Genomic DNA, 26,054 nt, shown 5'->3' with positions numbered 1-26,054 from the left:
AGCAGAAAGGAAATGTCCAGGTGTACCTCTTCCACGGTGGTATCTGAAATGCCATAGCACCCAATATTGAGGTCACCCAGGCCTCTGTCCAGGGCTCTCAGGAGTGAAAGATAGGCCCCCGAGACTTTGGTGCTAAATGGAGGAAGCACGTAGACAAGTTCTCCCCCGATGTCCTCCTTGAGGTAGGCGTCAGGGAGATGGGACTGGATCATTGCCGTCACAGCTGTGGTGTCACACACTGTACTTGCATTTAGATTTGGACTCTAGAGATGAGAAGAGAAGTTAAACACACCCTTGTCTTCACACTGTAGGGCCCGCGGGCCCCAGTCAGAGGGTGGCGAGTTCTTTTAGGCCAGTACAGACCTGTACCAGGGAGTATATCACTTCTCTCATGCTTCCTGTCCCACTGGGGACAATTGTCCCCTACAGTTGTCCCCTACAGTTGTCTGTCAGTCACTATCCTGCTGGCTTCATCTCCTACCTCACCCTGTCCCTTCTCCAGCCTCCTGCTCACCTTCTCCCTCTCCCTCTTACCCCAGCAACAACAAACGTTCAGTTATTCAATGCTTCAGGCTCAGGCATGCTCCCTCCTTAGGGCCTTTGCAATTGTTCCTTTGCCCCAGATAGTCACTCTCTGCCTGGCCTTAACTCTTGGCTCATCTGTCACCTTCTCAGAGACTCTGTCTACTTAAAATGGCACTTCCTAGCATTCCCTATGCCCTTTCCTCTGCTTTATTCTAGCCATAACAGTTCTCACTTGCTAATATTCTAAATTACATACTTATCAATTTTACCACCTGAATTCCCCACACTCCCATCAGAACATAAACTCCATGAGGGCAGAGATCTTAGCATCATCAGTTCACTGCTGTATCCCCAGTGCCTAAGACAATGTCTTGGGCATATATTAAGATATCATATATAACTCATAAATAAATTTTTAACTGAATTAAGGAATGTGACAATGAACTACTCTTTATATTTTGGAAGTCACATTAGGATGATCAGATGTAAAATAAATGAGAGTAGTCATAGCATATACATCTTGCACAATATAGATACATACACTATTTGAGACAGTAAGGGAGCCTTAGTAAGTAAGCATTTTTGTTCTTCGAAGATGTGAAAAGCAATACGGGTCTGTCGGAATTAGTCTCCACGTTGCCAGTCGAGGAACATGGATCAGAAAGTGAATACGTGACTGCATATTCCTTCATTTGCTTTTTATAGAGCGGAAAATCTAATTTTTGGCCTTACAGGCTGAAAAGTAGGGAAACTAACAGGCTGATCCTTCATCAGTAACCTTAAATATAGACTTTCTTTTATCTAGTACCTTAGTTCTCAATGTGCAATCCCAGACCATCAGCATCAGTGTCACATGGGTGATGTGGACCTTGGTAGAAGTGTAGTAAATTCTAGAACCCCTTCCCAGACCTACTGAATCAGAGACCCTTGGGGGTGGAGCCAGAAGTCTGCATTTACCCAAGACCTTCAGTGGTTCTGACACTTGCTCAAGTTAGAGAAACATGAATCTAACATATTAATAGTGAATTATAGCAATGTATGAAGCTGGACAGATTCTACTTCTGTTTCATACCAAACTGAATTTATGACCCTACAATGAGGTATACTTTCTCTCCTACAAACCTTTTTCTTGGTGAGTGTGAGGTGATACCCATCTCCAAATGCTTCCTTGAGATAAAACGGTGACCCACAGCAGCGCAGCCCTCCCTGCTCCAAGAAGGCAATGCGGTCACTCAGCACTTCAGCCTCATCTAAGTGGTGCGTCGACAGAATGATTGTTCTGGCTTGAAAACAGAGGAGAACAATCGAAAATGAAAAATGAAGCTACGGTTGCCAAGATATACTGAGTTAGAACAAGTAAATCCTGTGATTTATGGGGAGAGTCACATTTTATGAGCTAACTGAAACACTCATCAGAGGGGCTTCCAAAATTATCAAAGAGAAATTCAGAAGGGGTGTTCCCATTATATCTGTGAGGCGGGGGTGGGGTGGGGGGCTCTCCTTATAAGTTGACAGCAAATATGTTGTAAGGCTAAATGTCCATACTCTGTAGTGGGGGCAACTTCTTTTAATCCCTTATTCTGTTCCCTTGGCTTCACTTCCATTATCTCTGTCTTTTTCTCTCCCTCCCTCCTTTTCTTCACTATGAAAAAGCAGTAATTTTAAAGACTTTTTGAAAATTTCTCTCTGATTAATCCACTCCACTCTGATTGCTCCTTTGCCTCACATCCTGTTAGCACTTATTTAGTCTGTTTTCAGTTTATTTTCGTTTGTGTATGTTTGGTATCTCTAATTAGATTCTAAGCTCCTCTAGGCAGAATTTGGAACTTCTGTTGGATTTGCATACTCTCACAGAGGTCAGTTAAGTGCTCAATTCACAGTGGGCTCTACACAATTACACACTAATTGATCCAGAAATTTAGCTAGGAGAAGACAAGACCTGACCTTAGATGTTAAATGGAGATTATAAACAGAAAAGACTTCAATTTGTGTGCTTGCATCCCAGAGGGCAAAACTATAACTGCTGGCTGGAGAAGTTATAAGAAGGTACTCATACCAGTTTTGTTCTTGGATATAACATCCCATATACTTCGCCGAGAACATGGGTCAACGCCAGTGGACGGTTCATCCAGAATTACCACCCTTGATCCTCCGATGAGAGCTATGGATATGGATAACTTCCTCTTCATTCCTCCTGACAGTGTTCCAACTCTCTTATGACGATGGCTATATAGTCCAGTATCTTTTAAAGTCCTTCAGAAATGATGGACAGTGGTTATGTTTTACAGACAGAATATTTGAATTTTGGAAAACTACAAAAAGTACCCTAAATAAGAGGCATTCATTGAACAACTATTATGTGCTCAGCAAGGTAAACTATTGAGGATTCATGACATAGTTTTCTGTTGTTTATCAACTAGTTGGAGGTACAAAATTAATACTAAGAAAACACCATAAGGACTATATGGTTCATTATTTTATTCATTCATTTGACAAGTATCGTATCTAGAGGCCCTGCCTGTTTTCTGCCAGACTGTGTTTTCGGTGCTGTGAAACAGCATCGAGCAGATAATGTTTCTAACCCACGAGAAGGTGATGACACAGTATGGTTGTGTATCAGGAGTAATGCAGGGGAAATTCAGTTGATAAACACACTCCCAAGAAGATTATAATTTGCTATTTTATGATAAATGTAATAAAAAACAAGTGACACTGGGTATATGAGATGAGTGCCTGGGGTGTGCTATTTTAGGCATCTGTTTTACACATGGTGGCTCCCTCAGAGAAGGTGATGTTTGAGCAGAGACCAGAAAGGTGGCAGAGTAAGTCTAAGGGCTGTCTGGGGAAGGCTGCTCTAAGTAGTGGGAACATGGGAAGCCCTGAAGTGGGAGCAGGCCCAGCATAACCGAGCATGCACCTGGGCGAGCATGCCTGGAGCGGAGTGAATGGGGACGAAGCAGAAGGAAATAAAATGAAAAGCGAGATTGGGGGCAGGTCAGGAAGAGTCTCATAGGCCTTGATAAGGACTTTCCTGAGTTTCACACGAATGTGGTGAGAAACCATTAGAGGGCTTTGACAGAGGAGTGACATGGTCTAATCTGTAGTTTAAAAAGGTCACCCTGTCTGTTCTTTGAAGAATAGACTGTGGAGCCAGGGGTCCAGTTAAGACTTGTATGGTGGCCATGGAGATTAGAAACACAGGAATGGCGGCAATGCATGAACCAGAAATGAAGGCAGCTATTTCCAGTGTAATAACTGGCTTCTGAGGAGAATGTATACAATTCTCATAGGCCCTTATACAAACCCATAGGCCCTTAAATGCATACAACAATAGAAAAGTAGAAAAACTGAAAATAGTCGTATCCTGAGAAACTCTTTCCTACTGGAATTATTACTGTAACTTGACTTCTTTTTGAGAGAAGTTAACCAGCACATGTTCTCATTCCTGTCATATCTGACCTTTTCACTTCTTCATGCAGCTGCTTTTTAGTCCAGTGAGGAACTTTGATGGAGCCGTAGAGTAGAAGGTGCTCCTTGGTGGTGAGGTAACTGAACAAGACATCATGCTGCATGCAGACGCCCATGTTCTTCCGCACAATGTGCAGATCTGTTCTGATATCTTTTCCATAAACAAAGATGGTACCTGCTGAGGCCCCAAACAGTCCAGTCAACATGGAGCTGGAAATGAAGAAACCATAAGTTAGGTGAGAACCAAAACTTTGATCTAGATTTTTGGACTAAATATATCTCAGTTGTTAGCAAAAAATGTTATACTGTCTCTTCCCAGGGCAGGTCAAGTTATGAAGTAAAATCGGATTAATTGGGAGTAAAAATTAAAATTGCCTTTAAGCTTCTAATAATTTAGAGTGTTACAGAAGCACTACACGTGATGATAATGGTGGGTGGTGGTGGCAATAATGACAGAAAGGGTTGGGTTTTTTAATTGTAAATGCACTCCCTTCTTCAGCAAACTCCCACACATCTCTGGCATCAGGTAGTTCCCATTTGAGGCCATTAAGCCTCAAATTTCTATTTCCCATGTGAATTCTGGTCATCTTCAGTCCCCCACTCTACCCTGTGACTAGAATATTCTTACCTACAGAACTCCTCATCGTATTTCAGATGGTCAGTAAACTGGGCAGTTATTTAATATCCATCTTCTCCACTAAAATATAAGCCCCATGAAGTCAAGGAAAGGACATTTTTTTTTTTTGTACCACTCTTACCATCTAACTAGTGTCTTACACATAATAGCTCTTAAAGGACTATTGTGGATTAAATAGGGAATCAATATAATGTGTGATTCTTCCCATAAAAATGCATTAAAATCAAGTAACATATTTCTTTGTACATTCTTTATACTCAGAAAACTACAATGGGGACTTTCTCAGCTAAAATTATAGCCTCATCAAAATCCTTCTCCATCCCTTTTCTTTATTGTCCTCTTATTGCCTATTAGAAATCTTAATTTTTAAGCACTGTATTCTCAGCACAGCAACCCACTCCAGCATTCTTGCCTGGAGAATCCCCATGGATAGAAGAGGTTGGTGGGCTACAATCCATAGGGTCACAAAGTTGGACACCATTGAAAAGACTTAACACAAACATAGTACATTCTCACTAGAAAGTCAACTCTACATTGAAACAGGTCATACAAATGAGAGCAGTTGCCTGTTTGCTCTTTTCATAACTCCCTTTTGTCCCCTTTTAGTTACTGAAAATTAATTACTGAAAAATATGTTTTGGCAGTCACTGAGCTTACTCATGATGACAGTAAACAGCGTATCTGACAATGGATACTTTTTCCCAAATATGGCTAGAACACCAGCAGCATCTTAGAGCTCACTCCAAGCAAAGCCTAGTGGAGCACTGGAGGTGAGTCATAGAAAAAATTTCAAAACAATGTCACTTTTAAAACCATTCGAATCTTTTCTCCATTAGGACACAGGAAAATGCTAGTTAAGTGAAGAGAGAGGAAGAACAGCCCATGTACTATTTGTGAACTTTTTGATCTATATCTGATAGCTAGTGATTCTTTTTTTTCTTTCTTTCACGAATCAAGGCAAAGAATCCATTTAATAGAGCAGATGGGGCTGAGTGTGTGTATATCAAGATTTGTGAATCCAAACTGGTATACAGGCCAGGATAAAAATGCAAATAAGTGAAACAGACTAAATGTATGAGGCAGTAAAGTTGGTGGGGAGCAGGGATGAACCAGAAAGCAGATACCTTCTTTGAGAACAGCCACTAATAAGTCCAAAACAATTGTTTCTATCTAAGCCTGCAGGTCCAATGTTGCCGAAACTTTCTAATATTTAAGAGATGACAGGAATGTCTATTTTTATTTGAAAACTCTCCTATTTTTAAATACTGGCACAGAAATAAAATATTTTAAGAGTACTAGTGGGTCAATAATAGGTAGACCAAAATGAACCTATCTGGTGGGTCTGATCAGACTTTGAGCTCACAGGTTGGACCTTGCTTCTACAGTAAGCAAGCTGAGGTATCTTAATCCATCTGGGAGCTGTAACAACTCTATTTTTATGAAAGAACTGAGGAAATATTAAGTAATATGCTTCCATGACACCTAAGTATTGAAAAGTAACATACATCGTGGTAGTCTTCCCAGCTCCATTGGGCCCCAGCAATGAAGTAATATGACCTTCATAGAAGTTCAGATTGAGGTTATCAACAGCAATTTTTGAGCCATAGATCTTTGTGACCCCATGCAGAGCAACCCCAACTGTGAGATCTTTAGGTTCAGGCTCAATGTTGGAGGAAAACTTGTATTCAGGACCTGGAGAGAAATCAAGAGAAAAGTTGTAAGCTCAAAAGGAAAGAAAATGCAGCTAGATTTAGACTCTTCCTTAATTAAAAATGGAAGACTATAGACACAAGCCTCAAAGTAAAAAATAATTCCAGACATAAATGGTCTATTATAGTCTCCTGCCTTCTCACTTGTTTTAAAAATGAATGAGAGTGTTGGAACCACACTCTAAGGTTTATACTACTTGTCTCTGTCAGAAAAAGTAGTCTCAGAATACAGTATCATAATACTGAATTCTCCTTTATTCAAATCAAAGATCTCAAATATTCAAAATACAGGTTTAAGACTTGGTCTTCCAATTGAACAGGGTGATACCTATGTATAGAATAAATGTCTATACTTAGTGGAAAACGCTTACTCAGATCTGTGGTTATAGAATCAGTTCATTAATTACTCTCTACATTTCCTTCATGCATCACAAAAGAACTAGTTATATGGATCATCCTTACTTTATAAAACTGACACTGCTCACCCAATGTCAGTAAGTCACAAGCCTTAAATTGTTTGTTCTTTGTTGGTGATGGATTATGCTAAATTATCCACACTTGTTACTTGGTTACTACTTATGACTAATGACAGATGGTTGGAGTGAGGGGTGCAGAGTGTGGCCAAGGAACAAAATTTTTCTCTGTGTGAATCTAACTGGACCACAAAGGGATCTGCAATCTTGGCCTAATTAGCACCATATGCTAACCAACTGAGTTAATGAGCCCAGAAAAAGCCACGATTTAATCTCCCTATGAGTCCAAACACATATGTGTAGACATATTCATCCATGACTAAGAGGATGATAATTTCACCATTTAGAAAAACATAATTAAAATCACTAGTCATGTAAATTTTATATCACTTCTCTCATAATAATGCATGTTGTTGACCTACTTGTCTTATTGGCAGATGGGTTGGTGTTCTGCATCATGATATTAGTAAACATAAGCCCATTGCTTTTCTCATGATTCACTTCTGCACATCCCAATCGTTCCTTCCAATAGGAAGGAAGGAAGGGAAAATACCACGGAGCTGCCATACCGTATGTGCCTGTAACAAAAATGTATTAGGAAAAGTGGTTTTAAATTGGTTGTTAACATTAAGCATCAGAAGTTAAATAACAGTATTTACTACACAGTATTTAGGAAATATTTTCATTTTTTTGATACTATATAAATCTAAAGTTGTCTCAGTTTCCAAAGTAAAGTAAAAAAGAAAGCCAGTTTTTAATTCTTTCCTTTATAAACAGCTTCACTGGGCACAGTTATATACTATAAAATTTAATCACTGTAAGTGTAGAATGTGATCATTTCTAGTAAATAAAGTTTTGCAACCAGAACAACAATCCCCAGATTCCAATAACTCCAAAACGTTATCTCATGTGCTTTGCAAATAATTCCTGGTTTCAACCCAAGTCAGAGGCAATCATTGATCTGCTTTGTCTCCACATTTTTCTCTTTTACAGAAATTTTATATAACTGGAGTAGAGTAACAATCTTTCATCCATTCATAGAATAAAAAATGTACAAATATAAATAAAACTTAATGGAAAAACTTCTGAGCATGTTGAAGTTTTAACAATTTGAGACCTTGGAGGGGAACCCCACTGGTCTTGTTCCATTAAATTTGATAAATTCTCCTTAGAATTAGGAGACCTGATTTTTTGCTTTATAATATCTCATCTTCCCATTTGGAAAGACTGGACTCCATGCTTCTTAATTCATTCTATCCTTTAAAGGAATATCAGAGGGAAAAATTCAAAGGTGCATTATCTCAGCCTGGAAAATTTTGGTTAGTTTTGGGATTGAAGTATTTTTGGAGATGATATTTGGCAAATAAAATATTAGAAAATATATATTAGCAGTTTTATAATGATGACAATCATGAAAATCATGTATGTGTAGGAAGCATGATCATACCTGGGAAAACGTTCCTGACATACCAAGCAATAAGGAAATAAATGAAAGAGTCAGCTAGGATTAGACAGCACAGCCAGCCAAATGAAGTGGTGTCATCCTGAACTGGGGAACTGTACATATTTTCCCACTGAAGACCTAAGTGAACACACACATTTATTTTTCCGTGAGACATTTTGTAGGTGTGAAAGATAAAATCCAGTTGAAAAGAAAGTGAACCTACCAATGCCTTGCTCCTCATAGCGTGCAATGTACTGACTTGCATAACTGAAAGCTGTTGGAGACAGCAGGCTCTGTGAATAAAATCAACCACAATGATAGTTCCTGTAGATTTCATACATTTCACCCAGAGAGGTCTTAACCTACTTCAAACTTTGGGCACTTGTATAGGTAAAACTGACGCTAACTCTCTAATCATATTTAAAAGCACAGAGGTCCCTTACCAAGCACACTACAAATTTGGAAGAGAGGGGAGGAAATAGCAGAAAACAAAAGAAGGAAATTATAACTTGGAAAATATTTGTGAAAAATCCAAAGTATATATCTAAACTTATTAAATGTTGTTCATCAATTTACAAAATTGCTAATTATAGAGTAATGCAAAGTAAGGTTAACATCAAATGAAATGTTAGGGGCCAGAAGATGTTTTAACTTCATAGATTGTCTTCAAGTAATATAAGTTTTATGCATGAAAACATATTAAAATGTCAATTGAGTACTTATAATGCAACAAATTAAAAATTTAAATGTTGTTTAAATACAAGGTGGCCAATGTCAAATGAGTTATTTATCCCTTTCTATTTCCACAAACAAGTTCTAATATGAGCCTCAGTCAATGGTGAACTTTACTTCTGCTTTCCAAATATCAATATCAGTAAACTTAATGCTTTCATTAAAATTCTTAAATTAATTTGGTACTTTGAATTGAAAAAGCAGAAAAGAATTCAAAATTGATTATATGCTATCAGCTCATTTGTATTTATGCCTGTAGGTTACATGTCTTAAAAGCCACAAGAATTAGTCATATATGAGAACAATGCCAGTAACAGAGGTTCTAAGATATTTATGGAACTGGGCCAGAGATAAGTCAGAATTCTTGATGATCTTCAAAACAATATATATTACATTTTAACTGCTCTTTCTTACAGCATCATCTATTATGATTTTAGAAACAGTGGAGGAAAAGTTTTCTTTTCATAGTCTTATGTTTGTATGGTAGACAATGATTAGGACAGTTGTGCATATTTTATAATTACTGAACTTGTACATTTAGAGGGTCTAAACACACACAAAAAAGTTCAGTCCTTTCATACCCTGGCCACTCGGTTGTGACAGCTGACTTACCATGAATACTTTTATTACATAGCTCAGCTCATTTTCAACTGTAATCAGAACAATAAATGGAAAAAAGGCAATGATGTAAATGAGGCTTCCAATCAGAGCTGCAATGTTGGTGCTGTTGAAGAAGACACTGATCAGATAGCTCATGGCGATAACTGAGAAGCTGTAGTCCGAAAAATACAGGAACAAAATGAACCCATTTGTTTTAGGAAGAATATTGCCAAACTTGAGTATGATGATGAGGATGACGATGGTAATCAGTAAAAATCCAACACTCTCGATGAGCCAGGCAAAAAAGTGACTGCAGGAGTTTACGCCCATCATCTTCATGTACTGTGGAAACGAAAATGTTTTAGTTTCTTCTTAAGCTAATATATTCTCAGATGACAATTATTCCTGTACCATTCCAAAATGTCCACCAGACTCCTCAAACACAAGAAACTAGGCATTTTAATGATGCTTCTAAGTATAGCATTTGTCCACGCTCACTATGTGACATTAACATGGCAGTTTAGTTCAGCCCATCTTAGATTGTAGCTCCCAGACTGCCCCAATGTAATGAATGATTTGAATGGTGAGGTTTGTTTTATTTTTTGACAAGTTCATTTTATAACTGGTATCTAAGTGATGTTTCCAGATTAAACTAGTTGAGAATAGACACAAAAATTTATGGTATCCCCTGCAGAATTTTACAACATGAATTTGATATTTGTGCAGGTAAGGATATTTCAAGTTGGTGAAAACTCATGATTTATTTCAAATTCAGTGTATGGACTGAGATAATAAAACTCCATTATTCTCAACTAAACATTAATGAACAACACAATAATTATTCACATTCCTGTAAGAAATAAAGTAGACCAGATTCCTAAGATGCTTAACTATGCAAACTTTGAAGAAGACTATCTGCTTTTTGGCACAATTTCCCTATCCTTAAAATCACTAACAATCTAGGTCAGGTTTGTTATCTTTGTTTTTTAAAAAAAAAACAAAGTCCATGCACCCAAAATGAACACATGCATCTCAGATAATCTATACCTCTCTCTCAACTGATATTCTGTATTATCTCAGTGATATCCCTAGTGGTCAAGGCATTCCATCAAGGTGGAAAGACAGACCAACATGAGGTGTTTTTGCGTTAACTCAAAAGGATTCTGAATGATCTGAAGCCCCCAGGACCTTGGGTGTTTTGAATCGGTGACTTGAATTTGTACCTGGTTTCTAGTTGTAACAACTCTTGATTAATAGTAAGCTTATGAATCTAATATTCCATCTTAAAAAGAACAAAATTAATGTTCCACTGGCAGCTTTGTAATCCACTATTTTTTTTTTTTGAAAAATCAATGATGTACAATGTCCTCCCCTTTAAATCTAACTTGTCTAGGAAAAAAAATAGGGAATGTGCCAAATCTTTTACTATACAAACAAAATAGTGATTTTTACTTTCTGCCTTTGCAATTTATCACATTTTGATAATGCTGTTGCTCCAGTTGTTACCATGGAAACAGCTACCTGACTGCCACTAGTCTAAGCTGTGGGCCTTAAGCTAATCACCACTAAGGAAGTCCTGTGACTTCTCCTCTTAACTTTGCCCTTTTCCTCACCCTCTTCTCTCCATACTACTTCTTTCCTCCCAGACCCTGCACACTTTGCAGTAAAGATTCAACCTATGTTTCTATAGGAATAGATGTGTGTGTCAAAGTAAAAAAAAAAAAAATCAGCATGGAGTGAAGATTCACTATGGAAGGTTTTATCCAATTGCTATGTATCTATCATTGAAAAGAAAATTAGATTTTGGTGTGAAAGAGACCTCATAGATCTTATTTTAGCCATTTCCCTGTACCCCATCCAATTTACAAAATTACTGTGTCATGTTCGATGCCTTCATTTCAGAGATACCAATTTTTTTGGTATTTTGGCCTTTCCCATTATTTGTATTTTGATGTTTTTACTGAGTTTAATGTTATTTGAATATAATTAAAGGGGAAGTTATAGAACCCATGTAACTACCCGAAAGCTGATATTCACCACTTAATTTCATTTGGCCTATACAAAAATTTTCTCCTCCACCCAACAGCAATGTACGTCAGGAGGAGGCAGTATCACTATATTTTACAAAGTGGATATGAAGTATCCAGAATGCTATCAAGGACATGAAATAGAGCTGACTTCATGTTTATAAACGTGTTTTCCTTCTGTGACAGTAGATCGCTTCAGTATAAAACATTTATATATCTAGAAAATTCTCCATTCATAGCCTTGTTAAAAATAATTTAGCAAGCCCAAAGAGCAGGAGTAAAGGTGTTTATCATGGTAATTTGGAAGTTTTCAAGGCTCAAGATCAGATTTATATTCCCAAGAATTGGTAAAAGTTGGAGATTGATCATTGTTTTTTATCAAAACAGAACAGATTAGGTGCTTCCAACAGTGTTTACCACTTAGCATTCTAGCATCAAACTTCAGAGTTAAACTTCAGGATTTTATGCCATGAGAAGAACAGCTGTTATACATAAAGAGAAAAAGCAATGAGTGCATGTAGGTCATCCATAAATTATCCAGATTCACTGCCAACTTTGTGATAATCAACAAGACCAAGCTTGCTAATGGAAGGTGGCCGACAGAACGACTGGCTGCGCTGTCTTGGATGCCGCTGGTGTCTCCTCAGAGTGACAGATGCAAGTGCCAGCTTTGTCATTAAACAGCCACTTGTCTCAAGTCTCCCAAACCTACTGGAGCAACTCATCATATCTGATCACCTGTTGCTCAGGAAAACCCCTCTGCACAGTGATCAAACTCTGCTTCAAGAAAGAGATTCTGTGAGATTTTAGATAAATGAGTCATCACATTCAAGAGAAGCTTATGCACAGGGACTGAAATTAAATACTGTCAAGAAAAGAAATCATAAATATACATATATTTACTTGACAGCAATGTTTTCATTCAACAAGAATGTCAAGAACTGATTAATAATAACATTTTTGTACTTCAAATTTTATATTCTGTTATAGATATTTATGTTATTGTTTTTAGTAGGATATAAAGGCTATTGTGATCATTACTTGGAATATTCCATATTCTCACTAGTAGGATGAATAGTATATACCAATAAGACATAAAAAGGAGTAAACTGGTATTCAAAAAAAGGAGACAAAAAAATTGCCTCAAGTGAAGTACTACAGAACTACAGACTTTCGCATGAATTTTGGCAATCATTCTTCAGACTACAGATATTTTAGGTTACCTGTCTGAACTGAGAGAGAGGACTCCAAAATTTTGTCTCAAACTGAATATAAACAATGAAATCCCCATAAATGACTTATTTTAGACCAAATAGATGAAAATAACCATAAAAATAAGAACATAGTGTGAAAAGCAACTCCTCTGTGTGATAATAAAATAAGCCTTTGTGTAGTTTTATATTTTAATTTTAAAAAGCAAGAAATGCAGAATAAAGCTCAACTGAAGGGCATTTTGAAATAGTTTTCTAACCATATGATTAATTTTATCACTAAACTTCTTGGGCATTAGTATTTGTACTAAGTCTCTTTAATAAGTTAAAGGAATTTACTAGAATCATACCATAATGAGGTCAAAGATGAATGCCTTCATCGAATTAGCAACTGACCTGATTTCTATGTCTAAATGTGAGAACAATTACAGAAGGAAAAAAGGTGTTTTGTTTTGTTTTTACTTTTTTATTCAATTGGAATGAGAAGGAAGTAAAGAATGGGCAGCTTTAGATCTTAGTGAATATTAAAATGATAATACTAAGAAATGATCTTAAGTTGCTGATAATCTAAGAGATTATCCACCATTATCTTCAAAAGTCCTAAATAGTCTATGATACTAAAATAAAATTGTGAGAGGGAAGGTAGTTACGATATGGAAAAGGACTGGTCAGAAGTGCTAAAGAACTGTTAACATATCTTGATTGTCCTCACTACATAAAAGAACAGATAACTATATGATGTGGATAGAGGTATAAGTTAATTCTAGGGTGCTAAATAATACTGCAAAACATAAATGTATCAAATCAACAGTTTGTACACCTTAAATTTGCACAATATAATACATCAATTTTCAGTAAAAAAATAAATAAAATAAAATAAACAAGCTGTTAGTTAAAAAAAAAAGTTTAGCATGGCAAAGTTCAAGAAATGGCATGCCTTGTAATTATTATTAACCAAAAATTACTCTAACCAAATACAACACAGAGATGAACGCGTGTGTGTGCACGGGCGCGCGAGCACGCACACACACACACACACACACACTGTCTGTTGGGGTTAAAAAAAAGCCAGTTCAGATCCACCATTCACTAATGTATAGTTTTTAACAAGTCATCTCTCAGTTTCTGGGCTCAGCTTTTTCATCTTGAAAAAGGAGGAGGCTAGTTTAGAACTGTCAGTGGTGGAAGGAGGTAAGCAGGCGTATTAGGAATATTCTGCTTCCATCAATTCATCTCACAAGTAGATCGTATTCCTTTAAATTTAGGACACTGCTAATTTTAAGATATGTCATTACTTTAACTGCCACAAGAAAGAAAAATCACTACCAAATGAATTATGACACCCTATCAAATATATCTCAATTTCAGAAGCTTTAAAAGGTGAACAAAAAATCATTATCTTTGAATTGATAAAAAATGAATAATTGAATGCCTCTTCTGTTCTGGCAGTGAGAAAGTACATTCTGGAAATATAATGCTGAATAAAGTCTAGATGACATGACTCAAAGAGTTTAGGGATTGGGCACAAATGAATATGAACTGAAAGACTCAGATCCTGATGTTCTGATTCCAAGTTCAATAATCTTCCACTATGTAACTCTGACTTCCAAGACTAGCTGGTTAAATTTTGAAAGTGGATGCCTGCAAAATGAAGACACAGAGCTACCAAACAGAAACTAGTTCACCATTAAGAATGCCTTTCATATCTTCTATTGAGAAAAACTCTTTATTGAGCTTTGATATTTTTTGGTGACATCCATAGATACATTCAGAGTACTATTTTTAAACCAAAATAATATAATATGCCTGTATTATACATACACACACACACACACATATAGAATAGACAGATACATAACACATGTATATACATATGCACATCTTTACTGCATTTCTAACATTTTAAGGTAGATATTTATTTTGCTGTAGAAAAGAACTCAGAGCCTATCATAGTCTTCTACTTCAGAGTTTTCCTTTAATTTGTAAAGGTTCACTTCTGAGTACTAGGACTCAGACAGAAAAATATAAGGTACAAGCTTGCAACCAAAGTTATGGTCCAGGACATGGATTTGAGCTTCTAAAGTGGGGTTAAGAGAACATTGTACACCGTCCTGAAAACAACAGGGCTCAAACAAGTTGATGAGACTTTTACCAAATTATAACTGAAATACACAGCTGAAGGTCACCTTAGGAAGCATCACTATGAACAAAGCTAGTAGAGGTAATGAAATTCCTGTTGAGCTATTTCAAATCCTAAAAGATGATGCTGTGAAAGTGCTGCACTCAATATGCCAGCAAATTTAGAAAACTCAACAGTAGCCACAGGACTGGAAAAGGTCAGTTTTCATTCCAATCCCAAAGAAAGGCAATGCCAAAGAATGCTCAAACTACTGCACAATTGCACTCATCTCACACTCGTAAAGTAATGTCAAAATTCTACAAGCCAGGCTTCAATAATACGTGAATTATGAACGTCCAGATGTTCAAGCTGGTTTTAGAAAAGGCAGAGGAACCAGAGATCAAATTGCCAACATCTGCTGGATCATCAAAAAAAGCAAGAACGTTACAGAAAAACACCCATTTTTGCTTTATTGACTATTGCTAAAGCCTTTGACGGTGTAGATCACAATAAATTGTGGAAAATTCTGAAAGAGATGGGAATACCAGACCACCTGACCTGCTTTTTGAGAAATTTGAATGCAGGTCAGGAAACAACAGTTAGAATTGGACATGGAACAACTGACTGGTTCCAAATAGGAAAAGGAGTATGTCAAGGCTGTATATTGTCATTCTGCTTATTTAACTTAGATGCAGAGTACATCATGAGAAATGCTGGGCTGGAGGAAGCACAAGCTGGAATCAAGATTGCCAGGAGAAATATCAATAACCTCAGATATGCAGATGACAACACCCTTATGGGAGAAAGTGAAGAAGAACTAAAGAGCCTCTTGATGAATGCAAAAGAGGAGAGTGAAAAAGTTGACTTAAAGTTCAAGATTCAGAAGACAAAGATCATGTCATCCCATTCCATCACTTCATGGCAAATAGATGGAGAAACAGTGGAAACTGTGGGAGACTTTATTTTGGGGGCTCCAAAATCACTGCAGATGGTGACTATAGCCATGAAATAAAAAGACGCTTATTCCTTGGAAGGAAAGTTATGACCAACCTAGACAGCATATTAAAAAGCAGAGACATTACTTTGCCAACAAAGGTTCATCTAGTCAAGGCTATGGTTTTTCATGTTTGGATGGATGTTCATGTATGGATGTGAGAGTCGGACTATAAAGAAAGCTGAGCACTGAAGAACTGATGCTTTTGAACTGGAGTGTTGGAGAAGACTCTTGAGATTCCCTTGGACTGCAAGGAGATCAAACCAGTCCATCCTAAAGGAGATCAGTCCTGGGTTTTCATTGGAAGAACTGATGTTGAAGCTGAAACTCCAATACTTCGGCCACCTCATGTGAAGAGTTGACTCACTGGAAAAGACCCTGATGCTGGGGAGGGGGTGGGGGCAGAAGGAGAAGGGGACGACAGAGGATGAGATGGTTGGATCGCATCACTGACTCAGTGGGCATGAGTTTGAGTAAACTCTGGGAGTTGGTGATGGACAAGGAGGCCTGGCATGCTGCAGTTCATGGGGTCGCAAAGAGTCAGACATGACTGAGTGATTGAATTGAACTGAACTGAACTGAACTGAAAAAGCATAGGCTCAAACTCTAGGACAACTCTGGAAGTCTGAAGTTGAGCTAACAAAAACATGAAGCAGTGTTTTGTACTGTGTAAGGAGAAATAATCAATTGCTTAAAAGCACTGGAAATGTAAGTCTGAAAAGTACAAGGGCTAACAGGTTACTCTAATCTCATTATTTCAGATTGTCAGGCAGGTCTTGCAATAATTATTGTGCCCTGGTTTTGAAACATTTCCCCTATCTTTTCACTTCATGAGTGAGTGTTAAGAATGGGTTCATTATAGGATTAGCAGATAAAATAATTCTATTGCAATACAATCCAAAAATCACACAGTGCTGTTTCATAAATCCTAAAAAGAAGATATTTTGAATTTGAGGATAATGATGAAGAATATGCTCCAGAAGAGATCATGCTTTACATCCCAAGTCATGTGTTTCATCGTCATATTATTAACATAATCAGTCGCATAACATGAAATTCTTAGTCTCTATAAATCACAAATCAGCCAGAGAGACTTGAAGGAGACAAGGTATACTAGAATGAGAGTCTGCTTTCTGAGAGCTGAAACAAGACATATATCTTTGCCCATGTCCATATCTATATCTATACCTATACCTATATCTATATCTGTAATAATATCTATATATCTTCATTTGGACTTAAATACTATGCCAACAGTTTTCCTGCCTTAGTAGTTATTATTATTAGCACTTAAACTTCCTCTTTTAAAGCCTAAGTCTTACAGGTAACTTCTTGGGCAAAAATTACTGTCAGAATTGTAAACTGTACTCAGATTTTATTCAGATTTATTCAGATTTTGGTTTTCAGAAACACTTAAAAGACAACTTCTATGGAATTTTTTCAGAATACAAAATATTGCCATACCACCTGTCTTAATGATTTATAAAATATTTTTCCATCTAATTCACCAGATATAGGTCAGACTTTCTTGAGTTTGCTCAGGTATTATGAAAATCATAGTCATTAATTATATATACAAGTAGAACTTATTTGTAATAAGAGATTCTCAACATACCTCATGAAGCCGGAGGTCTTTCTCATAAACAAGCTTTTTTACAAATGCAGCTATAAATACAACCCAGGCAACCATGAGCACGATTGGAAGAGAATAAGAGACACTGGTTAGGAAGCTGTAAGGAAAAACAAAAACAAAAATTCAGTGACCAAAATGAATGCCACATTTGCTGATTGTAATATACAAAGAACACACTCCCTCCTACATTGAAATTATGCTCCTTTTTTAATACTGAGATTAATTATTAATATGACTATTTTATTTATGAAGTGTGAAGCTGACTTAACGGTAGGTACATGATTTTCTTGCCACAACGCTACAAGAGTAAAACAGTTCTAGATTGTTAGATAAAATTGCCAAATTGTTTAAAGGGTGACTGAGTATGTCCTGTTCAGGAAAATAATTATTCTATAGATATAACTGCAAAGCTGTAAGGCCTTCTGTCTAAACTAAATTCTTATCTAAAAGGCAGATTCAAAGTTAGATAATGATTGGTTTATCTAGCTAAAAGCTGTATTTTCTCTAATTACTGTATTTACTACTCTTCAGAAGCTCATAGTTATTAAACCAAATTTCCAAAAATGAAATAAAATAAAACTCAAATAATATTTAAAATGCAAAGAACTTGGATTCCTCAAACTAATGCTCTAGGGGATGTTTCATAAACAGTATAGAAATGTTTTTGTTTTTTTTTTCTGGTAATGTGCTAAACTAGCAGGTCATTGGAAGACAACTGGACCCAAATATATTCCTGAATCGTTGGCCCACAATACCTGAATGTTCAAATGAAGTGTTTCTCAAAGTTGAACATACATCAGAATCACCTGAAGGGCTCATTAAAACAGATTTCTGGGCCCCACCCCTAAGCTTCTGATTTGTTATATCTGAGGTGGGGTGAGGAATTTGCATTTTAAACGATTTCCCAGGTAAAGCTGAAGCTGCCAGTCCAGAAACCACACTCTAACAACCATTATTCTTACATTAGCCACTGACTATGGGCTAGGGCAAAGGAATAGTTTTCAATGAGAGAAACTCTAAATTGAGCTGTTTTACACCTTGGGCTCCACTGATGCTTTCACTTGCAGAAATGTCCCAAGGCCATTTTCTATTTAATCTAAAACGCCAAGGAATTACCTTCAAGTTCCCCGTGAAAAATGCAAATATTAATGGAACATGACATCACCATCATTCAGTTTCACTTTAGCATCAGAAGTGCATCACCATCAGGGATATGAAGGATTTTTGGTGGGCGGGGAATGAGGGTTGGGGCCATATCCAGTTTCTTTTGGTTCCTGAGGAACTGTCTGGCATGGGGAAAGCACTTAAAGAATATTTGCTGAATGAATTTTGTCTTGGATCAAGTCCAGCCTTGATGCTGTTTCTGGCTCTAGAATTAGGCAAAGGACTTCATTCATTAATAACAACCCTCCACTAATGTTTCTTCAAGTGACTGTGTATTTTAGGTTTGATATAGTATGAAGGAGAAAATTCTGGTTTGTAACTTAAGGACCAGTGCAGTAACAAGTATTCAACTTTGGGCAATTTGCTTGGATTTCAATTTTTTCATCTGGAAAGTGTGGCTGATAATATTTGTTCTCATTTTATGAGGTTGTTTGGTAGAACGAATGAACTAATATATGTGAAAGCACTTTGTATGCAACAAAGACTTTATATGTGTACGTTGAGATGTTAGTTTGTACTCCCATGAAGAATGCAAAGTACAGCTACTTTACTCTCAAAAGACACATCCAGGTTCCCACCATTCTAGGTACTAAAATTTACAAGGGGAAAAAAGTCAGCAGGAAAACAGACGAGGATTTTCATTTAATTGAACCCACAGGTCTCTACTATTGATGCAAGCTGTTGCAAGTCACTCATGGTTCATGCAATAAGGTCTGGACTGGCTGCTCAGAAGTGGCTGACCTTGACAGCAGGCTGATAGAATCCTCGCCTGTCAGGAAGACAGAATCCTGTCATCCCGTATCACTGCTGCACAAAGGGCTACATAAACTCATCTCCTCTAATGCTCTTGAAGCAGCCAAAGGAGACAGAAGCATTGATAGAAACAGAAAAAAACAAAACAAACAAAAGAGACTCCTCTGAATTGTATATAAACTGCCATAACTGGGCTGAATAACAAGTGCAATTTGTTTAAAGTGATATTCAACCTCAAGATTTTGTATAGGAGAATGAGCTTGAAAAACTTAGCCCTCCAACCTTATTGTCTCACTGTGGTCAGACATGGAGGAACCATCCAGTGCCCACCTGACTGGCAAATTCTGTTCAAATTCAACTTTCTAAAAGCAGGATCTTTACATTTTTTGTTGACTTAGAAAAAACATTTTAGAGAAAGATTGCTACCAAGTAGTTTCAGATAGCATAATGTTTATCTTAGAGAGTTGATCAATATTGTGTTTTATTAAACTTTTTCCTTAAAACTAAACCCTCACTCACAGATTTTTAGTTAAACTTGAGAGTTGGAAGGGATTTTAAGATTATTTTGTTTAATACTCTCATTTGACTAGAGAAAAGTAAAACCAGTGGGTAACATCAAAATCATGCAGTGATGTACTCAGGTGTGGAGTCAAGCTCCTAACTTTGGGGCCAAAGTACTTGGAAGGGTATGGGTTATGATAAAGAAAACATGGATCATTTGGTAAGAACTTTAGCATCATTTGGGTAACAGTCAGCAGCTATAGTGAGCTGGTCCTATACTGTGAACCTTTCCCTGGAAATAAGCATTTGAAATATTTGGTCAATACAATCCCTTCCATTTGATAACATGTGAATGAATGAGAAGAAATGAATTCCAAAAAAAGTGGTTGATTATATAAAATGCCTGCAAGTGCATGGACTTACTTGTCTTTCATGTAGCAGGGATAAGGAATTGCTTGGACCTGGACAGCTATTTCCTGGGAGTTCCTTCCAGTCTGCAATTCAACAATTGCTCTTTCAATACTATCCTGTAAGTAGATAAAAGCCCTGCCATAGATCTGGTTGTGTGATGGAGAATTGTGTGGCCCTGGGGCCCAAATCTTGGCTCTAATGTTTCTTGTGGTCTGTGAGGTCTTGAGACTCATGCGGATGGTGTATTTTACAACTGGAGGAAGAGAGACGTTTTCAGAGTCATAGCTTCTGTGCCGGCTGCTATTAGGAGGAAGCTTAAAAATAACACCTAAAAATAAAATGGTAAAATCAGAAAGGTTATTTTATGGTTGACATTATTCTTTGTTTGGAGGGTCCACGTGGGGGCAGCCAAACAGGCAATTGAGTTAGTAATGTGACAGTAAGTTCAGACTATTAATTTATAGAAAAGATGGTTAAATGAAAGTGACAATCTCAGAGATTCAAAGCAGGAGTTTGAGAATATAATCACAAACTAAGTGGTCAGATTAAATATTTCACTCTAAGCCACTTACTGAAATTAAACACAGATATACATTAAAATGAATAATCTGGACTGATTATAAGGATGGACTCAACTTTACCCTGTAATATGTAATTCTTTTCAGCTTTAATTTTAACCATATCAACAAAATCACACATATTGAAGTCTCCTCAACCAAGATAGTTGGTTGACGACATGAAAGGTTCTTATTTCCAAGGACATCAAAGGGGACAGTGCACTCGCCCCAGCCCTGACTACTTTTTTTGAGGTCTGGATGAAAGAAGTGACGGGAAGAATTTGGCCAATTTTAGTACAAAAAAAAGCTCAAATTCTAGTAGAATAACACTTACTTCCAAAGAGTTCATTGCTTTTGTAGAGTCTTTTAGCCTCTCTTTCCATTTTATCTATGCTTTCTGCTGCCTGAATACGGTCATATAATACACAGGAGGAAATATTCACTGTCAGGGAAGATAGTATACTAAGTTGATCAATGAGGTCAATGCTGTTCTCTAATTTCAGCCTTAGAATATCTAAAGAAGAAAAAAGACACAAAGCATATTATAATGTTTTTAGTAGTAATGGGACAAAAATACTGATTTTTTGGTAAGTATTAAACCTTAAACTAGATAATAAATAATATGAACTTGCAGAATTTACTCTAAAAATGTCAAGTACTCTATATCTGGGAAGATGTAGCCAGTTGTGCAAATGCTTACTGAAAAGAATTTTGAATTAGATATAGATACAGTAAACTCATACAAAGAATGTATGCATGCATGCTCAGTACAAGCTAATTCAAAAGCTAATTCTCCCCTGCTACAATTTAATTAACCAAAGACTAAAGGTGAATAATTTTAAAATTATTCTAGCTGCATTATTTAGGAAGAAAACTAAAAACTAGAGGTGAAAAGTTTGAATAAACAGAAATGCTTGCTTTGTTTGGGGAGTGTTGATGTAAGAATTTAAGCAACGAAAGTCTATGCAGAGTGTGTGGAACAAATAAACAATATCATTCAATAAGTTGTAATACAGAAGCACTTCTTAGGAGGCTGTGACAATCTATGACACATAGTTACAACTTTCTGATATTGTTTGATTTAAAGTCTTCTGTGAGTTATCTCTACTCATATCTGTATTAATCTAGATGATCAAGATTTTATTTCAGGTAATTACTCTTGAAGAAAAAGAATTTAATTGCTCTTCAATTTCATGAATCTTTATGAGGAAATCAACTGAGACAAAGGGTAAATATAAAATTGTAAGTTCATAAATCACTTGGCCAATTAAATTTTCACTGACTTGATCATGAATACTGAGAAGGCTGTGAATGTCATAAATTCCTCTTTACAGAACCCAAACGTGTCTCTATCATCATCCAATAGAAGATTAAATTTCTCACAGAGGGCAGCTTCTTAAAGGACATCTCTTATTATAACTTAAAATGAAATGTTTTGCTTGATGTAGATGTTTGTGGGGGAGGGGTAAAACTGTGGTTGAATAGTGGCCTCCAGCGGCCACTGAAAATCAACACACCTGCAAAGGATTCTTCAGAAATGCTGGTAGATGGAATCAAAGAGCTATAAAGTCAATGGCCTTTAAATTCGAACAGTATAAAATCTCTTTGATATTAAATTAAGTATACAATTATACAGATAGAAAGTCTCACTTATATGGTCATTTTAACCTTATTTTAAACTCTGAGACTCATTTCCTATATCTAAAGTTAGGAATGAAAAAAACTATCTAAGAACTTTATAGTTTATCCCTGATATTTTGATCAAGTGTTTCCTTAGCCAAATGATACTTTTAGAGGATAAATCACTAATATCTTTATTTAATCAAACAAGGTTGATATCATAAAATACATACAATTATATACAATATAAATAGGCATAATTCCTCCCCACTGGTTTACAACTTAAATCACTTAAGTCCCAGTAGCGCTGGAGAGGAGAAAGAGGGTCATTAGCTCTACTGCTGGCAAATTCTGATGTTTTCAATCCCTTCCTCTTACCCATGGTTGCATAGCAACCAGGAATCAGACACAGACTGAATTACATATCTTGCATCCCTTAGGTTGAGGGTAGGAATGTGGTAGAGGGAATGCATAAGTTCAGACAGCTTTCTTTGATCTCTCCTGCCTGTCCCTTTTAAATGATCATGAGAGGAGGAGCTGACCTTGAACAGTGATTTAGGTTTATTTTCTCTTGAGTCTCCACATTGCTTTTGTTTTTCTCACTCTATAGCCTCTTCTGGTTACATTCTGAATTAGTCAAAGCAATACTAAGGCCAGTGGAGATAAAAAATTATAAATGTAGCAGAAATAAACCGTTTCATCTTCTGTTTTTAGAGACTTGCTTTTCACCAAGTTACCCCCAAAAAGTGTCCTCTGGTAGAAATCTACCTGTGATTGAAGGACAAGCTGCATTTACAGGGAATACATTGCATTATAATTATTGAGACCAACTACAGGAAATGGGTATCCAAATAATCATTACGTTTAACTGTACAATTTGCTAGAAAAAGGATGGATAAGACTTTAAGATCTTATATGGGACAATGCTTTTCACATTTCTGACATGACAGGTAAATAAAGGTTTTTTGAATCTGGACTCACCGAGTTCATCTATCTGTTTCAAAAGTTCAACAGCATCAAGTCCCACGGAGAATTTTACAAAAACTTGCACAAAGGGATTCCTTAGAGTATTCTAACAAACAATAATAGGGAGTCAGTTTCAACATAAGGACATGTTTAATCACTGTCTCTTTAATAACACCACAGTGAAATGAGGTATCACTACTGGGCATTCTCAGTCCATCATCTTGTAAAAGCTCCCATATAAATCTTTGAGAAAAAGAGAAGGTGTGTGACTGTTAATTCTGAGTTTTTGCTCCTGTGTAGACACAAATTTGTCACCATGTAGAAGTAGCCAGATATAACCATAATTAACAACATTGGGAAACCATGTTTAACTGAAAACACTTTTCCCCCATAGCTACTATATCAATTGTTTTTAACATACATTATAGAATTTTGATGGTTCATAATTGAACTTTGTTCAGTTGAAACAAACAAAGGAGGCTTTAAAAACTGTGATGTCTACGTGGAATTTGACATCACAACTGATTTATATTCTAGTCCTACTATTTCCTGGCTGTGAGGCTTTCAGCAAGCACTCAGCCTTTTCCAGCTTCAGGTTACTTTTCTGTAAAGTAGAATCTAATCAGACTAGTCAAATGCAAATTATTATGGTATTGTTTTATTCTGTAATAAGTGCAGCTAGGTGAACACAGAAAAAATTAACTGATCATAAAACTTTAAATTACTCCATACTGATGGCAAGACTGAAAATTTTTTTAAAACTGTTTAAAATATAAAGACTCTTATAGCTACCTTCCAAATTAGGAGACATAACTTCTACCACTGAAGTTACCTACTAGGTAATACTTACTGAGTTCTTACTATGTGCTGGGTACTGTCTAATAGAATATATCTTAATTTTCTCACTTAGTTTTCCCTAATAACTAGACATAAGTACTATTACTATCCCCAGTTAATAGATGACAAGGCTAGGACTCAAGAAGCTATGTAAATTCCTTAAGAATGTACAATTAATAAGGGTCAAAGGGAAAGTTGAAGAGAGAGACTTCAACTTGATTAAAGAAATGTTTATTCATCTTATATATGAATTCATGACTTAGTTTTTATGTGAGCTAGGCTTATGTTGTTTTCTTTTTAGAAGACAGTTCAGTACCACTTATTATTCTGTCCTTCTTACCAATATCTCATTTTGTTATCATGAAGGTAAATGATTAAGAGTAATATGTATTAATATAGCATATATAATATAATTAATTTGCTAAACATATAGCTTCTAAGGAGCCTAGGAGTAGTTGGCAGAATGAAGACAGATGGCTATCACACAGCTATATACCATGATAACCCAAGTTCTTTAAAATCTAATTATTTACTAGGAATTTGCTCATTGTAGAAAATCTGAATCAGAGCATTACTAATAAACAAAGCACTATGTTAGTTCCAAGTCAGAGATGATCCATCAAATTATTTCCATTCTCTTATTGCTCTTGTTACACTCAATCCTGTCTATGATATAGAATATCATTTTCAAATGCTTCCACACAACGTAATCTTCACAAGTCTGTGAGGAAGTTATCAATAGACCCATTTTAGAGTTTCATAAACTGTAAAAAGTATTTTAAGTCATTTGCCTATGAGTTCACAATGACAAAGCCAGGTCATGTACTAAAATTTTGAAATATCAAATTCTATACACATTTTCAGAAATAAATGTTCCTCAATAATTGAGGATAATAATTTATTTTGGTCTAGAACAGAATAAAGATACTCCCACTAGATGGTGATACTTTTATGAACATGGTCACAGAATTGAATGATGATCCCTTTATGAACATGGTCACAGAATTTTCTTCTTACCAAATTACTGTACTTTGGAACTATTATGCATAGATCATGTCCCTTGTTAATTCACTTCTTTAGCCAGCCAAACTTTCCTTAATGAAATAATATGTGTGGGATTGTTATCTGTTCACTGAAAAAAAGTTTCAGGAGAAAACAGCAATTTTTCACTGAAGAATTACATGTGTCAATAAGGTACTGTTTATGTAGCCCTTATTATCTGAAACTCGCTAAAAAAGGCCACTTGGAGTGAACATTTGTGATTATCAGATGTAGGGAGTGGGTAGATGGGGAATTGGATGAAGGTGGTCAAAAGATACAAACTTTGAATTATGAGATACATCTGTACCAGGGATGCAATCTACAACATGATGACTATTAGTTAATACCACTGTACCACACATAGGAACGTAGCTAGAATAGATCCTAAGAGATTTCAGCACAAAGAGAAAAACCTTTTTTTCTTTCTTTTTACTGTATTTACACGAGATGAAGGATGGTAACTAAATCTACTATGGTGATCATTTCATAATGTGTGTGTGTGTTCAGTTGTTTCAGCTCAGTTCAGTCGCTCAGTCGTGTCCGACTCTTTGTGACCCCATGAATCGCAGCACGCCAGGCATCCCTATCCATCACCAACTGCCTGAATCTACACAAACCCATGTTCATCAAGT

General features: G+C 36.4%; 1 protein-coding gene across 1 annotated transcript in view; it reads right to left on the bottom strand.

The window, feature by feature from the left end:
• ABCA12 (ATP binding cassette subfamily A member 12) overlaps positions 1-26,054 on the bottom strand; it is a 191,089-nt gene that overhangs the window by 43,048 nt on the left and 121,987 nt on the right. Inside the window, exons 20-32 of the mRNA XM_065927669.1 lie at positions 23,560-23,650; positions 21,293-21,472; positions 20,414-20,729; positions 17,555-17,669; positions 9,601-9,930; positions 8,480-8,549; positions 8,260-8,394; positions 7,235-7,390; positions 6,136-6,322; positions 3,985-4,203; positions 2,582-2,778; positions 1,648-1,808; positions 27-263 (exon numbers count right to left, since the gene is read on the bottom strand). Coding sequence (XP_065783741.1) covers positions 27-263; positions 1,648-1,808; positions 2,582-2,778; positions 3,985-4,203; positions 6,136-6,322; positions 7,235-7,390; positions 8,260-8,394; positions 8,480-8,549; positions 9,601-9,930; positions 17,555-17,669; positions 20,414-20,729; positions 21,293-21,472; positions 23,560-23,650 — 2,394 coding nt within the window. The remainder of the gene's footprint in view (positions 1-26; positions 264-1,647; positions 1,809-2,581; positions 2,779-3,984; positions 4,204-6,135; positions 6,323-7,234; positions 7,391-8,259; positions 8,395-8,479; positions 8,550-9,600; positions 9,931-17,554; positions 17,670-20,413; positions 20,730-21,292; positions 21,473-23,559; positions 23,651-26,054) is intronic.

This window comes from Muntiacus reevesi, chromosome 3, assembly GCF_963930625.1.
Source record: "Muntiacus reevesi chromosome 3, mMunRee1.1, whole genome shotgun sequence".
NCBI classification, from domain to species: domain Eukaryota; kingdom Metazoa; phylum Chordata; class Mammalia; order Artiodactyla; family Cervidae; genus Muntiacus; species Muntiacus reevesi.
This window is presented reverse-complemented; position numbering and strand designations above follow the sequence as displayed.